The following is an 18,376-nucleotide window of genomic DNA, read 5'->3' as shown; positions in this document are numbered from 1 at the left end:
TCTCCTCTCCTCTCCTCTCCCCTCCTCTCCCCTCCTCTCCTCTCCTCTCCTGTAGCTCCATTAGGTAATGAGCCTGTACAGTAAATCACAGCCACAGCTATGACTAAGGTCTTACGTAAGGCTACCCTACGCTCTGCTAAATCACTGTTAGCCGCAGCTAAGGTTATGCCTGCGCTAAGTCCTTCTCCACGGGGGGGATGACTTGTTATAGTGGATCTCATGTCTCTCCTGCGTGGAGAGATGATTATGACTGGGTCGATATGTGGGATGAGTGGCTGTATGGATGTTAGATAGCCAGTGGGAAGGCGCTTTCCCCCCTGCCGTCACGGATGGGAAGAGAGAGAGAGAGAGAGAGAGAGAGGAAGAGAGAGAGGGTGTAAGAGCAAACTAGCTGCCTCAACCCCCCATCAACCTCCAAGCACCTTCTGCCAGTTCCCTCAGTGTGTGTGCAAGTGTGTGTAATGTGCATGTGTGTATTCCAGGGGCAGCTCAACTATCAGACCCCCTCCTCATTGGGGGGGTGACTGCTGTGTGTGTACTGTAGCGGAGCAGGTTGGTAGTATCGCTTCTCCACTTCCAACGGGGGCAGAAAAAATATTAACCAGCTGTTTTGGAGCAGCTATGCCTGGAATGTGTATGTTTAAAGGCAACTGGTCTGCAAGGGACTATTATTACCTTCAGGGTGTGCCGATTATTTAGTGCTGCCCCACAGCCAACCAGTCTCCGGGAGAGGAATACTACAAAGAATACATGTTCATATTGTGTACTTAGAAGGGCAATGCTACGATTAAGCCATCTTATAGCTGACTGACTCGTGTTTATGCTTCCCAACTTCCCAGCTTATGGGATTTGGCCCGAATCAACTCCATAGGTCACAGAATAGCCACTCCAAACTCTCAGTCTGGTATTATAGTGTTTTGAATAAGCCACTTAGCCCCCCATGATAACTGCATATTGGGTCTGTAAATACCCAAATAGCCTGTACCATATACCCAAATAGACTCTAAAGGGATTACATGTCTAGGAATGAATGGTATGTCTGTCACTGACGCACAGCTTATCCTGCTCCCAAGAAACGACCCACTGTTGAAAAAGAAAATCATTATTTGTCGCATACACAAGTTGAGGTGCACCCATGTTAAAGATCTGCCCAGGACAGGAAATTTGTCTACTGCTCATAGTGGCTGAAGAGCAGCAAAATTCATCAGCCACTTTGACTATTTTACCTGTCAATTAGATGTTTCAGTGAGAACAAGACCTCTAAATGGTGACTGGCCACCTGCCAAAGTGTCTGGTAGATCAGACTAATTTACAAGCCACTAACCAACACTAGTGGCTAGTGCTAATTTCGCACCAATGGAAAAATATCTTGAGTTTCCCAATTAATTACCAGTTAACTGTCCTATTGCCTATTTAATTTAGGCTATTATGGCTTTTGAATGTGATGCTGTTACTCACACAGAATCAGTAAGTCTGCTGTGTTGATATAATTTGATAAAGAAAAATCACAAACATATTCCTATTGGGACTTATTGCATAGTCAGTGCTCAATAGTCAGTTTACAGTGACCTATGGTATCACTGTAATATACTCCTAGATAGGCCTACTTGTAGTTTTGCTGTGAAATTGTAAATGTTATAACGTTATTATAGAATTACTGTAGTAATTCTATAATAAAATGACTGTAGTAATTCTATATTGGGGAAAGTTTTTGGGGTTGATGAGTCAGATAGCCTGATGTTGGACAAAAAAAATCTCACTTTTAAACTCTTTTTTTTTTTTTTTTAATCCAGCCGGCCCCCACAGACATACGCGATTAGTCAAGCAGGTCTTTTCATTGCAAGTGAGGTGGAGAGAGAGAGAGAGAGAGAGAGAGAGAGAGAGAGAGAGAGAGAGAGAGAGAGAGAGAGAGAGAGAGAAAGAGAGAAAGAGAGAGAGAGAGGAGGGTGTGTGTAGTTGGGAGGGGGGGGGTCACCTTTTGTGCAAATATATCAACCAAGACTGCCACCAGCATCAGATTTCTCTGTGTGTGAGTGTGTGTGTGTGAGAGAGAGAAGGGGGCACTCAGAGAGAGAGAGAGAGAGAGAGAGAGAGAGAGAGAGAGAGAGAGAGCAAGAGAGCAAGCTGTGGAACATTGAAAGAAGACTTGCCGCTGCCAGATTTACACACTCTACACCTAAACACAGACCGAAGAGATTTACTTAAAAAAGTTAGAAAAGGAGCCATGGACGGGATAACATTTGGACGCGCGTCGCTCTTGTGCACCTTGCTGCTTTGGGCATTGCAAGGTAAGTCGCTTTGATTCTTTCCGCCCTGTTTTTCAGTTTACACCCCCATAAAAAAAGTAACTTTATCATGCTTCACCCGCCGTGCTGGTTAGTTTTACGTGGCTCCAGGCTGTAGATTTCCTCCTTAGGCTACTTTCCTCTTTCACCGACAGTTTGAGAGGTCCGGTGTTTGAGGATCAACCTGTCTGTAGGCTACATGCCTCAGATAGCCGCAGCTCACCAGGCTTTACCTTACTTTTTATTTTATTACACGCTTTGCAGTTATGTGTAGCCTACTGCTTTCTTGACTGATGTGAAACAACCTGTTTGTGGTTACTTAAACAAGTCGGCACAAATGCCAATAGCAGGTGGAAGAAACGCATTTCTCCGAAAACATCGGCACTTATTTGATAAGTAAATGTGTTTCGGTCATTTATCGTTAAGCAGACTGACTCTTTGCCACCAGCTTGCTCAGAGCAGACACAATATACCTCCGTTGGTGGGATGTTTCAAGGGTTAATCCTGGCTCTTTGTAGTTGTGCGGGAAGCCTCTGCTCCGCACTTGAGTGCACTTCTGAGCGCACAGACTGCTGCGGTGCACCGCTACTTCCCTCTGGACACCTCTGCCATCCACACAGGGTGAAAAATAAGATTAAAAACTGCCACAATAAAGCCCTGATTGACCAACATATGTCGAAGTGAAAATAAAACATAGATATCTACTGTAAAAGCTTCCAAAATGATCTGTAGGCTATACCCTGATACATAAGTAGCATTTTTCCCCTCAATAGTGCAAATGTATAGCTTTTATTTTGAAGGCTATAGGCTGCTGCCCATATTCCGGTCTCATTCTGGCTATCTCTGGCTGCCTTGATGCAGTTGCCAGCGCTTTGATCTCTGATCTGCGGGACTGTGTCTCCTATGCTGGCAGTGCGCCTCACCCTCAACACCCCTGGGTGCCACTGCTAGAGAGACTGTTTCAAATGCACATTTGAGTTTGGTATTATACGGCTGAAGTCATTGAAGTTTTGCTTTAGTTTGGGCCCCTCCCTGACCAAAAACCTTAACATTCCTATAATATACAGTGTGACTGTACTCAATAATGAGTTTATTAGTGACGTAGGCTATACAGTATATGGTGTGACTATAATATTCCTATAATATAATATCCTTCTACAATTTATTATAGGATTACTAAAGTAGTTTTTCATGAGGTGCTCACATTTGTGTCTTATGTGAAATGCACTTGTGTTTGCCTGTCTGCAGCCTGCAATGGTTTGAAAAAGGCTGTGCTGATGGGTGGGGCTGGGGGGGGCTGGGCGACTCCCCTTGCTCTATTTTCTCTTCCTCTTTTTCTCTCTCAACCCCACTCACTGCACCACTCTATCCCTTTCTCATCACTTTTGTGCCCCTTCATCATGCAACAATCTTTTTTTTTTTTCCGTCTCATAAAAACTTATCTTCCTCTATCTCAACCTCCACCTCCCTGAGTTTACCTGGTTTAGGGTTTCTCCCTCTCTCCCTCTGTCCCCCCTCCTCTGCCCTTTCTTTCCCCTCCCTCTTTCTTTTAACCTCTTCCTTACATCACTTCATCCCTCAGATCTCCTCTTACACTTTTTTTTTTACCTCCCTTTCTTCCCTCCTCCATCCCTCCCTCCCTCCTCCCTCCCTCCAGACCTCACCTAGTCTCGGAGACAGTTGTTGTGCTCCGCTGTCTGTCTGCTGGACGAGCAAAAAGCCCTTCATGGAGCCTTTTAACAGGTGCCCACTAAAAAGCGCCCTGTAATTGGAGGACGCAGTATACATCACACATCCCTCCATACAGCTGTGGTGCATTGATTTAAAGGCTGAGCTCATCCCCCTCCCCCCATATAAATGAGCTCTGCTAAAGATGTCAGCTGTTGAATAACGATGAGGAGAATGAAAGTCATCTTTTCACTTTGGTGCGACGCACTTTGATTACTGCGGAGAAAAAGTTGGACAAATCCCTCTGTTTCTCAACTCTCTCCCTCCCTCTCTTCCTCTTTTTAGCCCAGTTTAGTCTAATAATAGCAGCTCTCTGTGGGTCTCAGTGGGATTCAGTCACACAGACCCACATTCTCACAATGACGGGTCACACACTTGCAACTTCCAACTATGTCACGGTGCACTAAATAGCACCGCGGGACACATAACACCCAGATGTATTTGTGTGGTTATCTGTCTTTGCCTGCAGGCGTGTCTTTACCTTTTTGTATGCCTCTATACTTGTAGCCGTAGAGATGTGACTCACAGACATGAGGTGCATGGCAACCCAGGGCGCCCCAGGGTGCTCGGCATGCCTGTGTCCGAGGCGGTGCTGACCTTTTGACCAGGTCAACCCCACAGGTTGGTAAACAGCTCCGCTTCCACGCTCCTGAGATGCCATGCCAGTTTCCCACTGCTTCACAGGCATCAACATTGCTGAAGTACAACTTCATTTTAGGGACTTAAAGTCTGTCAGAAATTGGAAACACTATTGCCGAGCTGGTGATGAAGATAATGCATTGCACTCCCTCTGTTTTGGAAGGAGAGAGTCTTACCCTCTGAAGTCACATGTTGTGTGATGTCGTGCCATTTGGCTTTGTTCTGCGATTTCCAGTGTGCGTCCAACCAGTGTTTTTGGAGTGATTTCGGAGAAGCAGTCAAACTAGAACTGTGTCAGCTTTGCCCTTATAGTGTGGAGGTGTATGAGGTTTGGGATGAGAGAATGAGAGAGAGACAGTAGAGAGAGAGAGAGAGAGAGAGAGGAGAAATGGGCGGATGAGTTGGAGTTAAATTGAAGAGACTCCAAAGTAGTCAGGAGGAGGTGGAAAGAATCGTCGTGACAAGCATCAGCTGAGTTCAAGGTGTTTGCCTTTAACACGGAGCGTCAGCCTCTTTGTCTATCGCGGCCTTAATTCCCACAGTCATTTCCTCACTTTTAATTTCTGCCCCCCCCCCCCCCCCCCCCCCCCCCCCGCCAGCGCAGCATCAAAAGTGCACCCCCTGCAGACATGTGTAATTATTATGGTATTAGGCCAGAAAAAGAGCCATTTAGCCAGGAGGAGATAAAAGCCAGGGGGTCTTCTTCCACGACTGTCCTGGGGCACTTGGTTTTAGACTTAGTTTTACACATGCGCACCCACATACACACTTGCACACTTTTTCATACTCTGAATACGTGAATGCATACCTATGAACATGCTTGCACAGGTACACATAGACAAATAAGCACACTCACAAACACGTACATACTCACACGTAAATATCTAAGCACAATTCGCACACGCATACACACGTATACATGCACACACACACAAATAGAGCCCCTAACCACAGGGTCGGGCATTGCGTAACAATGGAAACCTTAGCTCCTATGGCTGTGAGTGACAGATTGATAGGGGCCGCTTTGGGCGAGCGAGTCCGTGTTTGCCCCCTTGTCATTTAGCCCTCTGGGGGAGTGGGGCTTGGAATGGTGTGGCTGTAATCATTGAGGTGATTCATGCTCCTTGTGTGTGTGTGTGTGTGTGCGTGTGTGTGACAGTTACGGGGTAAAACACTGAGACGGAATGAGTGGCATTCCTGTGGGCACGTTGGAGCTCGCTCAGTAGTGTGTGTTTCAGTGTGTATGTGTGTGTGTGTCATCACAGTGCTTCAACTTATAGCGAAAAGGGCTGCCATTCTCCCTTTCAAACCCCCTCTGACCGCAAGTCACTGTTGGTAATCCGCCTACAAACAAGCTGCCACAATGCGGCCTCCGTTTCACCACCAAGAGGCCGTGTTACATGTGCGAGGCTGTGGTCCGCTTCACAGCCGGGGCGCATTCTTGAGGTTTGACTGTGGGTTTCGCTCAGCCGAACTTCCAAAAGAAACAGTTAAACATTGCTCAGTTAATATAAAGAGCACGTTCAAGCGAGTTAGTTCAGCCCGACTTACTTCAGGAAGTCCATTTATTAATCATTGAGCTCAGAGACGGGGATTTCAGCTTGTAAACCTTTTTGATACCCACTGGTGTTTCTTACTTTGATTGCGCACGGTGAATTACACATGAAACTCAAATAGGCGAGTTTGATAGTGTAGCGAGGTTGGTGAGCTGGCAGTCGGCGCCAGCGGGCAACTGGGCATGACACGGTAGGCTGCGGGCACGTGGTTAATCCTGGTTTGAAGTCAGTTAGCCAGAATGATGTGGTTCACAGAGGAGACTGGGAAATTCATCCCACTGCTTTTTCATCCTCATATCCCCACAAGGTCTTCAAAAGAAGAGCTAAAGCTGTGATTACCGTGTACACACACACACACACACACACACACCATAGGTACTCATACATAAACAAAAGGTGTATTACCCCAGATTAGCTTTGTCTATGTTCCCATCTCTATCTCTTATCCTGTCTGTCTCCGTTTCTCTCTCCCTCTCTTCTTCTCTTTGTCTGTCTGTCTCTCTCACTCTGTCTGTCTCGGTCGGTCTCTCTTCTGCCCTCCCCCTTCTCTTTCCTCTGCCCACACCCTCTTTCTTTTTTGTCCTTTACAATGACAGCTCAGAGTCAGTCATTGATGTCTGATTGTGTGTGTGTGTGTGTGTGAGTGTGTGTTTACAGAGATTTACCGTGTTGTCGTTGCCGGTGTTGACCACTGTGCCTTTGTGCGTGGTCCACAGTTAATGACCCTGCCTTGTATTAGGAAGAGTGCCTGCTATGTGTTAGAGGGAGGAGGCTCTGTTGTTTTCAAGTCCATCCCTGGTGCCATTCCACAGCAGATTTATGGCCACTATTGATGATCTTAAAATAAGGATGACCATCCTTCAATCCCCCCCCTCTCTCCCCCTCAGCATACTCACAGTTTCTCTCTTTCCAAAGCAAACATTCCAGTACGGTGTGTCTATCTGTCGCTGTCCGTCTATCTCCATCTCTCCTTCTGTGAATCTCGGTTCAGTTTACTGCATTTCCAAGAGGCTTCATTGGCCTGAAAAATGCAAAGAGCAAGAGTACAAAACACATTACCAATACATCTCAGTTAAAATTAAACAAATAACCAAGCAAACAAATAAACACATCTATTCAAATTAAACATGCAGGAATGTAATAATTAACTCATTAAACTCCTAACCCCTTTCCTGCAGGATCGTTAGAGGGAGAGAGAGAGAGAGAGAGAGAGAGAGAGAGAGAGAGAGAGAGAGAGAATACAAGGGGGAAAGGAAGCTGGCTACCAGTTCCTTTGATTTGGTTGAAGGCTGTTGCTTTGAGGCTGCCTTGTCTTGTCATTAGTGGGGGTTGGAGGGAGGGAAGGAAGGAAGCGGAGAGGGAGGGATGGAGAGAGAGAGAGAGAGAGAGAGGAGAGGGAGATCAAGGGATGGGATGAGAGGTGATTATGGCTGACTATTTTGTTGCCACCATGCAGCCTTGTTTTCCTTGTCTCAGGGGAGGAAGATGATGGTGATGATGATGGAGCTGAAGAAAGAGGGGGCTTATGGGTAATTTCAAGCGCAGCCTTGAAAGCAGGCTCTGTGTATGTGTGTCCTTGTGGGGGGGGGGGGGGGGGGGGGGGGGGGATTCTGGGTTGGAGGAAAATTGAAAATTCAAAAAGCTCTTGGGGGAGACGAGGTTAAGTGCTGCCAATCCATTTAGCAGGAGAGTGCTGTAGCAAGATGTGACTAAGAGCCTCTATTTCCCAATCTATGCAGCTTTGTAGGAATAGACAATGCAGCAAAATTTGGCCTCCGTTTTTTTAAAGCCACACTATGCACAAATCTGTGTCATCAGAAAAATGGCGAGGAAATATCATGGCCTACATGTTTTCTCTCTGCCACAGGCTTCTGGTTTATTCACGAAAACGGCCTTCACAATACTCCTCTTCTTGTGGCTTGTCCAGTTGTGCTGATCAATCAAATAGATGAGAGGGTGGGGTGGGGTGGGGGGGGATAAGATGAACAAAAGCGATAAAGGCAGAAAACGGGCAGCGGTGGAGAACAGACAGACGGAGTGCGTCAGGATTGAGGAATACCAATTAGGAATGGGGAATGTCACGGAAAAGCCTGGATCTGTGGCCAAGGGGATCATTTTCCTGGCAGTGGAGGAGAAATCCTAACCCCTGCGCCCCTCCAACCCTAAAACCTCCGTCTGTCTGTCTATCTGACTGTTGGCTGGCAGAGGCTCCTCTGGGAGCCCCGCAAGCTGTTGCTCCTCAGACGTCAACAGTTGCCTCAACAGCAGTTGTTGAACGCACCCCTCCAAGAAGCCCTCCTCACCCCTCCTCCCCTCACACACACGCACACTTGGGTTCCATTACCACCTCATGTCTTTCCACACCACTGGCTTGATTTGGCGCGGGGGAAGGCGAGAGTAAAAGTGTATGTTTGGTGCTTTGAACACACCCCCGATTTAGGTTGTTTGTCCCTTCAGCCAGTGAGGAGTAGTTTGGCATTTGTGGAAACTGTAATCTGAAAAATGTACTGTACGGGGTTTTGAACACTCCCCACGCTACTGAATTACAATCAAACGACTGCGGTCAGCTTTTTGAACGCACCCCTGACCCAGTATTTCTTGCTTACCAAGGAGCCTCAAGGGATTCTTTTCCTCTCTTATCTCCATCGCACCAGGAGACAAGGGTGACTTGAAGTTCACGAGGTTACAGAGTGCCCTGTGTTCATTTGTGTGTGTGTGTGTGTGTGTGTGAGAACATGCGCGTGCACGTGAGCAAATTTACACACACCGCTCCACAAAGGACGGCCGAAACCACGCTGATTACTCCTGTCTCTTTTAAACCACTTTTCATGTCCAATCTCTCTTTTCCGTGTGTCAGAGAACATTCCTGTGCTCCCTGTCTTGCCCTGCGTTTTAATCTAGTTAATGGTTAAGTAGCGGCGGTTAACCTCTTCAGTGAGGCTGGTCACTGTTTGACAAAAGAGATCTTATTGCTTTAACCGGGCCTGGGGGACCTGGGAGACTGAGAGGAGAGCAGAGTGTGTGAACATTAATTCTCCACGCTGCAGAAGAGGAGGAGAAGAGGATGGAGGAGGGGAAGGGTGTGTTGAGATTTGGGTTGGGGGGGGGGGTATTTACATTACAGCGTGTTCATACACTTCTCAGCTTATGTAAGCGCTTTTGTTCCGAGTGTGTGTATGTCTGTGTGTGTTTGTCCATGTGTGTGTTTATGTGGCTTTGTGTATTTTGGTGGTAAACATGACTTCATGTCTGAACGTGTGAGAAAAGGGGGCGCCCCACGTTATCCGAGAGCTGTGATAGTGTAGCATCACCGAACGGATCCAGTGTCAGTTTTCAGGGCCAGCTAGTCAGGTGACTGGCCTAGGGATACAACTTGTCTTTGTTTTTTACTGAGGTGTCGCTTACCCGCGCTCCTCTGAAACAACGACCACGACACCAAAGTTCCCTTTTCTCCTGCCCAGCTCTGCCTGTGTGAACTTGACTTTGAAAGAGTAGCAGGGTAAAGTTACCGTGCCAAGACTGTTAATGTTCTCCTCAAGTCACATCATGTTCTTTACCTCAGTGTGTGTCTGTTTTTCTCCGTCTCTGTCCTCTTTTATTTTCTCCCTGAATTCCTGTATTGGTCTATTCATCACACCCTAGTTTTCAACCCAGCCCTGGAAATCATCACATTTATCTCTGCGTTTCTTGTTATCTCTTCATCTCTCTCTCTCACTCGCTCGTCTCTCTCCTCCTCTAACCTTGTCTCACCCTCCATCCGTCATCTGTCTGTCCTCGCTGCCAGAGACGGATAGAAGATGCATGTGTCCTCCTAACCATGTGTTGTCTAATAATCATCACAATAGCCTCAACAGAAGGAGCCAGTGTGGAGGGGGGGTCTTAGATCCCTTGGGGGGGACAGGCCCGAATTAATGTTTTTTGATTGACAGTTCATCTAATGACAGTAATCAAGCCAAAAGGTGGTCGACACACAGTTAGTTCCCACTGATATAGGGGTGTTGCATTTTGTGAATTTTTTTTTTTCACTAAAATCGGCAGTTTGGCCGATCAAGATGTTGGTTCACCTGTGGAGGAAAGCCTTGATTCTTGTTGCAGATACATTTTGGCTGCTAGGGGATGCATAATCATTATCAATTCTCTGTATTATTAAGTAGCTATACAAGGCTTTCAGTGCACTTTGAGTCTGTATTCTCATAATACAAGGAGAGTCAAGTTTCATAGCTTCATTTGATTCAATCTAGCAGGAAAAGTACAAGCTTGCCCCCGGTCCGCATGAATATTTAATCCCAAATCAATAGTATCCAATTGGGTTATGACTCCATCAGGCTAAATGATTCCCAATTACATGTCTGTGTGATCTGCAGCACAACAAATGTGATGGATGGTTATTATGAGGATAATGCTTGCCTTACAGAGTACCTAACTGATTTAGTCTCTTGTTATTAAGGGCTAAAGTAATTATAACCCCTGTGTTTTGCCACAAGAGCATCTTGCTTTCTCCTCGGGCGGGCATGTTGTGACAGCAAGACTGAATTCGGTTAACAATTATTCCTACTAAAGGATGATCAAGCAGGAGTCTTTTGAGCATATGTTTACCTTGTGGTAGGTGCGAATAGTGAGTCAGGTGGTCATTTGGTCCTCCCAGGCGGCCTGACGGGGTGTTGAGAGAGGCACAAGGGTCGAGGACAGGCAAGGTTAGGCTGGAACAGCTTGGAGGACCCCCTTTGGATCCCATACCCCACACACATTGCACACACACACACACACATTTTGAGGGGGTGTCCCTGTGGAGAATGATGAAAGGCACGCAGACCCTCCATGTCAATTAGCAGTTACCGAGTGTGTGTCGTGTGTGTGTGTGTGTGCCTGTGCATAGAGTGCAATGTGAGAGGGCGGGGCTGGTTAATGATGGGGGCAGAGAGGACACATGTTCAATAATAAAGCCTGACAAAGGAGGACAGGCGGAGGGAGGGAAGGAGGGAGGATGATAGGGCATTGAGGATGCCACAGCTTTTCATTGTCCCTTCCTCTTCTGCTGATTAAGCAGCATGGCTGTATGGCGATCTGTCCTGTGCATCCTGTGTTGACAGACTGTGTGTGTGTGTGTGTGTGTGTGTGTGTGCGAGAGAGAGAAATGGTGAACGATATTTTTCATCCGTGACAGTGTATGTAATTGTGAGTGTAATTTTTAGAGATTGCCCTTGAGTGGGAGAGATATAATGAGAGGCAGCTGTTTTCCACTCAGTGTAAGGTGCCTCGATCCATACGCTCTTTAGCCCTGGGACTACACACTGCAGCACTTTTTAATGTATTTTTCAGTGAGGTCTCCCCCCTCCCACACACTTTATTCTCTCTCTTTCTCTCTCTCTCCCTCTCTCTCTCTCTCTCTCTCTCTGAGTGTGTGTATCTCTACCTGAACAGGGCTACATTGTTAAGACATTCCTGTAGGCTGTTGGAATGCAGGTATTAATGCAGGGCTGATTACACACACAGCAGAGAGAGAGAGAGAGAGAGGGAGAGAGAGAGAGAGAGAGAGAGATGGAGGGAGAGGGAAGGAAAGGGAAGGAAGAGAGAGGGAGGAATGGAGAGGAGGGGAGGTGTGGAGTGAAGGGAGCGGAGGAGGGAGGCACATTGAGGCACAGTGAAGGGAGAGCCTGACTAACCGCGGGGCTTGTTGATGTTTAAATTGTGTGTGTGTGTGTGTTTGTGTGTGTGTTTTGTGTGCTTCTGCACCCGTGCCTGATTGCATGTACGTGCGTTTGTATGTGAAATGTGTGTATGTGTTACAATATGGATCTGCGTGCCAGTAGATGTGTCAGAAAGGGATGGTCCCACCCCAGTTTTGAGTGTTTGAATGTGTGTGTGTTTCGTGCGTGTATCTGTGTGGGTGGGTGGGTGTTTCGAGTGTGTGCGTGTATGTGTGTGTTGACATTGTGTGTCTGGAATGCATTCCCCGTTAACTGAACTAACATAGCTGTGTGTGTGTGTGTGTGTGTGTGTGTGTGAGCGTGTGACAATGGGGCGAGACTTAGCACTGGGTGTGGGACAGGCCTCTGCTGTGTGTGTGGGCATTCGTCAGTTGTAGCAGTCGGGGCCGTTAAGAGCATGTGAACATTGCTGCTGCAAACCCAACCTGAACTGGAATCCGGATTTAACAGGGGTTATAAATAGGGGTATGTGTGTGTGTGTGTGTGTGTGTGTGTGTGTGTGTGTGTGTGTCCTGGGGTCCTCTCCCACGTCGATGGCAGTACCAGCTGGTGATGGGGTAGTAGTGGACCAGCAGGGTGAGGGCCCAACAATCTGTTAAAGGGGCCTCACTGCTTCCAACCATCTCTTTTTTCTTTCTCTTATTCTCTCTCTCTCTCTCTCTCTCTCTTTACCCCCTCTGCTAATATATTTGACCAAAAAGAGGGAAGTCTGCTTTGATTTCCTCTTATTCCCATTAAATAACACCTTCGCTTCTCTTTTATTCCTCTGACCGCTCTCATTTCTCCACAATAATCCATAATGATAGTGAGTGTTTGAGTGTTCTGTTTCCTCATCACTCTTCCTCTCTCCCTCTCTCTCCCCCCCCCTCTCTCTCTCTCTCTCTCTTTCAAATTTTCTCCTGGTTGTTTCTCCCCCCCCCCCTCTGCATTGTGTCATATTGTGCTGCCATGGTTTCAGCTCCTGGTTGCCTACCGCCCAGCTGGTGGTATATGATCCAGACTGTCAGAGCTAGAGCCTGCTCTCCTTGGCAAGCGCAGCGTCAACCTAGCAAGGTGGAGCTAGCCAAAAATCTACCATCTATAGCCCCTCACCCACACACACACACAAACCCCGACAACCCCCCTGGCTCACCCCATCTGTTTATGTGTGTGTGTCAGTTTGGCGCCGGTTTAGGGGCAGTTGGTCTAACGGTTCAGGAGAGTATCAAAGCCTTGCCTACCATCGGCATGACAGGGCAAACTCAGTTCAGGCCAAACACTGTATGTAACAGTAACCCCTAGCTAATGCTAACTACATTAATAAATCAGTGAGAGATGCTACATGCTACGAGCAGTTTGAGGAGATGTGGACCTTATGGCTGCACTGGTAGCAGCCAAACAATGGCATACTTCTCTTCCTGCGGCTACCCACCTGTTCACTCCTCCCTCGCTTTCTGTCGGACTCTGTGAGAACAAGACCTCCTGTCCTTCATCGCAAACTCTCTCCTTCCTCCTCCGCGCAAGATCTCTGCACTGCTGGTTCTTCATTTTGCTCCCCGATTCCTTTATTTTACCCTATATGCATCTGTCTCTGTTCTTTCTTTCTTTCTTTCTTTCTTTCTTTCCTTAACCCATGCTCAGTGCTAGCATAAACAGTACAAAGAGGGCATGGTGGCAGGGACTGAGAGAGGAGGAGAGACAGCTGGACAGTCATGGACTCTAGATCAGGTTGCACACATTCACTGACAACACAGTCTGCACCTTCTCTCTCTCTCTCTCTCTCTCTTTATTTCTTTCTGTTCATTTCTTCGCTCTTGCCTCTGTCTTTTTTTTTACAGTTTGCACAAAACGTATATATAACATATTTTTTCTTCCAGGATTTTTGCTCCACTCTTCTTCTTGCTTCAGGAACATCCTCTGTTGTTTCTACCGCCTCTTGTGTTCTTTCTTTCTTTCTTTCTTTCTTTCTTTCATTTCTTATACCATACCAGCTCTCCCTCTCTGCCTGTTTCTGTTTGTTTTTCTCTCTCAAGTCTGTACCCACTCTACTACTGTGGTCAGGGCCCAGCGGTGGATTATCAGTCAGTTGACTTGCAGAGGGCAGCCAAAGCCTCCAGTACAAACATGAGACAATATCCAAATGATTGGCTGGCCGGCTGGCTCTGGACCGTGGAAACAAGCCTCCATATCAGCCTGAGCCAGGCTCGGCCCCCAGCTCTGCCCATAAACCATGCTAGCCAGCAACACTGACAGACTGAAATGTGGATTCAACAGTAGTTCTGTTCTGTTTGCGGCAGCTGGCTTTGCTATGGTTTAGTAGGATCCAAAATGCAATGAATTATCAGATAAATACAGGAGCTGCTATCAGTTGTTTTCACTTAAAGCTGTATGAGCCAATTTCACATGTGGGTGGCTCCGAACGGCAGCAAGAGGAAACTGTTTGAATTTTGAGGACTTTGATGCTCAGAAATCATAAACTGCACACTCGTCACAACTAAAAAAAAACAAAAAAAAAAACGAACTACTTTTCCTACATTTCTTCTTCTTCCTAGTGGGGGTAGACGTAATAAGGAAAATCTTTTTGCAGCAGGTTCATTTCTCATTGGAGCAAGTTTTGTAATTCCTGATTCATCACTTTCTGTGTGAAAGAATTTCCTGCCAGTAACCATACCTGACACCAAAATAATAATACTAGTAATTTGGGCAAATAGTGTGAATCTGAATCTCAATGAGGAAGAATTGTAGGCTCTTCTCATTTGCAGGCTGCCCCACTTTGTGATTTAGGCTAGTTTTTACATAAAAATCTTGCCTAGTACAGCTTTAATGTTACAGCTCCCATTATGCGGACATTTTGCATCTCATGCATTTGGCTTAATTCAATTGAGGATGCAAAATAGTATGATTGAAAGCAGCCAGATGGTGTGTTTTATGATAGTAGAGGGTGATGAGCATCTGAGTAATATAATAATAATGTATATAATGCTTCTTTAATCTGGAACACATTGCCACAAATCTACCGGGTCTTTCGAGCCCATCTGCCATAACTAGCATGGCTGTAACCTAAACCGAAGTGTTACCTCAAAGAGTTGCATGTGTCTCCCTCCCTCCCTCCCTCCATCCCTCCCCTGCCAGCCTGTGGTTCACAGCTCATTACGGAGATGCATTTTACAAGGCTGACTCCTCTGCCCCCCAGCTACCTTCCTGCTTCTCTGGAATGGAGAGCTGCCGTCATGGAAACTTCTGGAGAGCCCCCGATGATTGACAGCTTCCACGTCCCCTGTCCGTCAACGCGGCTTACTTCCCTTCCCCATTCCTCAACTCTCAGTTCCTTGCTCCTTCTCACCTCTTCTCGAGTCTGACAGATGCACCCCCTTCCTCATTTTGCCGCATCTTCTCGTCCGTTCCACAATTCAACCCCTTCTCCTCTCACTCTATCCTCTCCTGCTGTGTACCTGTATGGACAAGCATTTGGCCGCCCCTGTAAACCCCATTCAAACACACACACACAAACACACACTCACCCTTCCCGCAATAAATGTCGAGATTAGCCCTAGGGCCCCCAACCCAGCCGCAGAATGTGTGCCTAACTCTGTAACCTTGCCATTACAAAAGCCCGCTGTTCTCCAATGACATTTACTGACATACAAACTCGGAGGACATTCTTTGTAGCGCTCTCGTATTGGTGACTCATGTCAAAACAATGAGGAAAATAGTGGAAATGTAAATTGATCAGCATACGCCTGTGATTTTGGACACATTGTATTATACAGTAAATAATAGATGAATGATGCTGATGGGAGGTCCAGCTACACCAGGCTCCTGCCTTTGAGTTCATGTAATTGAAACAAGTTCAAAAGTGTCATGTCTGCTTTTATCTTTCCCATTCTCTCTCTCTCTCTCTCTCTCTCTCTCTCTCTCTCTCTCTCTCTCTCTCGCTCTCTCTCTTTTATGGAAATAAATCACAGGCTGACATCAATAAATAGAGCCATAAGATTCACAGATGTTCAGTGATATATGGCATACATTTCATTCCAGCCCTCTGTTTTCATTTTTCCCTTTTCATTTTCAATTCCCTTATTTGTAGCCACTCTGGCTAATTTGTCGTGAGCTGCTTTACATTTTTTCTCTCTTTTTATGTCTTTTTTTTCGAAGATGACTGAGAATGTGAAGAACGCTGGAAGGCAATTTCCCCTTTTTCATCTTTATCTTTATCACATTAGTCTCCAGCCCACTATCTTCCGTCCCTTCTTCCCCCTCCTCTCTTTACCTCCCTTCCTCCTTCCCTATCTATCCATCCATCCATCCATCCCTCCCTCTCCTTCCCTCCTCCCCCTCGTTTCCCTCCCTCTACCATCACATGCTCAAACGCCTCTATATCATTGCCAAATGCTTGGATGAGGAGGAGGAAGAGGAGAACTACGTGGGAGGAGGCAGAGGAGATTGTGCCAGGATAGTAGCGGTGCTGATAGTTAAGCTTCAACACGCTGCTCCTTCCAGAAACCCCCTGGCACACATTCACACACACATGCACACACACACACACATGTTGTCTTGCTTAGCACCAGACCATAAGTTATATTTCCACCACTGACCTAAAGACCCAGTACCTGAACGCATACCTTGAGCGCCTGCACCTGCAAAACGCCGGCCAACAAGATTCATCAACATGGACAACGTTTTACTCTGCGTCCGCTCAACAAGCTGTGTGCAAATAGACAGCCTTGTGTTTGACAATTCTGTTATTGAACACAAGGTTAGACTAGTTTTCAAGATAGGCGATAGATACATACTGCAGACGTCAGATGTTTCTGAGACAATTGCTATCAAAGTTGCGATAACATCTAACACGTAAATGCACATGTGTGGTGTGTTGCACAGGCAGCATTTACACTCTAAGCCAACACTATAGGTACTCTACATGTACATTACACCTAAATGAAAGACATTACGCCAACGTTACACCTACAGTACATGTGTCTAACACCTGTGACTCCACTGTAAGTCTATATAAATTATTGGTGTATTACAGGTTTAATTTGGTCAGATCTTACAGGGTTCAGGTAGGTGTTGAAGGTACTACTTTCTCTCTAGGATATTGACCGTCTCCATCCATTGCGAGAATGTTTTAACACCCTGTTAATTAGAAGAGAGGAACAACCACATTAAAGTCAAACCACTCTCTCTCCCACTACTCTTCTCCTCACTCCCTCACTCTGTTTTGCTTCCCTCTGTCTCTCTCTTCATACTGTCTGCCTCTGTGGTATGCAGTAGCTGCGATTAAAGTGATACCGGGGCACTCTGACACACTTCTTTCTCATGCTCCTTTTTCTCCTTTGATCCTGGTATGCTGGCGATTAGCATTACATCCTCGTGCCAGTTTTGCCTCGTTCACTTTGTGCGCGTTTTTTTTTTCCCTCTCCCTCTCTCTCTTCCTATCGACGTCCGTCACACTTGTAATCTGTGCCCGTCAACCTGTCTTCTTCTTCTCTATCTTTTGTTCTTTATCTATCTTCTCTATCTATATTCCATCTCTGTGAGGAATCTATTGTTCCCCCTCAGACGGTATCTTGAGCGGGGCACGTGGTTTGTGTGTTTGCATAAGAATGGGAACACACTGGCGCAGTTTTTATCAATGAGGCTGAGATGTATGGATGTATTTTAGGTGGAGGAGGGGGAATCTTTGTCTGTAGTGGCAGGTTGTCCCAGCAGCTATTTAACGGGTCAGCAAGAATCTCAACCCAAATGGTCCACCTCTCCTGTCACCTCTAACCCTCTTTGAACCAGTCTCCTTTACTTCCTTATGGAGGGCAAGGCTCCTGTTATTAAGGCCTGGTTAACAAGGCTCTCTTGGCTTTCACTGGCCAGTTGAAGAGGTAGGCAGCATCAACAGATAATGAAGTCCAGAGGCAGCACTATTGATGAACTGTCATTGGGACACACTGACCCTATAGAAGTGTAAATGTGTTTTATTCAAATTAGGATGAGTTGTGTGTGTGTGTGTGTGTGTGTGGAAGCATAGCCCATAGGGTCACGGACCTCTCTGGTGTGAGATCACAGCTGAGGCCATCAAACTAAGTTGTTGTGTGAGCTTGCGTGCATATTTAGGAGGAGAACAGTTTGTTTCCTGGAAAGCAGGAAATGGCCATTGTGTTTGGGTTTTTTTTAAGCACAGGAAGCTATAGCGCCCCAAGGAGTTAATAAGCTTTTGTGCCCAGTGGGTTGACAACAAGAGAGAGAAAGAGCGACAGTTGAGTGGTTCTTCAAAGTGCGTCATTTTTCATTCATATTGGTACGACTGACCTTTTCCCCTGTCTCCCTCCACCCTCTTCCCCTCTCTCCCCATTCCTCTTGCTCTCCTTCTGTGTCCATGACGGCTTCCCACTGTTTTTGTTTTTTCGGATTGGTGAACTTTTCCATCTCTCTCAGCACACCCTCCTGCCCTCACCTGCTCAACCCCCACCCCCAACTCCCCCATCCATCC

At 46.5% G+C, this 18,376-nt stretch overlaps 1 protein-coding gene across 2 annotated transcripts in view; it reads left to right on the top strand.

Moving 5' to 3' along the window:
* Positions 1-2,030: 2,030 nt before the first annotated feature.
* bcam (basal cell adhesion molecule (Lutheran blood group)) overlaps positions 2,031-18,376 on the top strand; it is a 51,857-nt gene continuing 35,511 nt past the window's right edge. Inside the window, exon 1 of one of the 2 annotated variants that reach the window (XM_071535533.1) lies at positions 2,031-2,288. In XM_071535533.1, the coding sequence (XP_071391634.1) occupies positions 2,225-2,288 (64 nt within the window). In that variant the 5' untranslated portion in view covers positions 2,031-2,224. The remainder of the gene's footprint in view (positions 2,289-18,376) is intronic. The other variant, XM_071535532.1, reaches the window with a different exon arrangement.

Source organism: Centroberyx affinis, unplaced genomic scaffold (assembly GCF_046629955.1).
Source record: "Centroberyx affinis isolate AG114_WGS23_722 - 3 ecotype Tasmania unplaced genomic scaffold, CSIRO-AGI_Caff_v1 ptg002726l_1, whole genome shotgun sequence".
NCBI classification, from domain to species: Eukaryota; Metazoa; Chordata; class Actinopteri; order Beryciformes; family Berycidae; genus Centroberyx; species Centroberyx affinis.
Note: the sequence above shows the minus strand (reverse complement) of the source record. Positions and strands in the feature narration are given on the sequence as shown.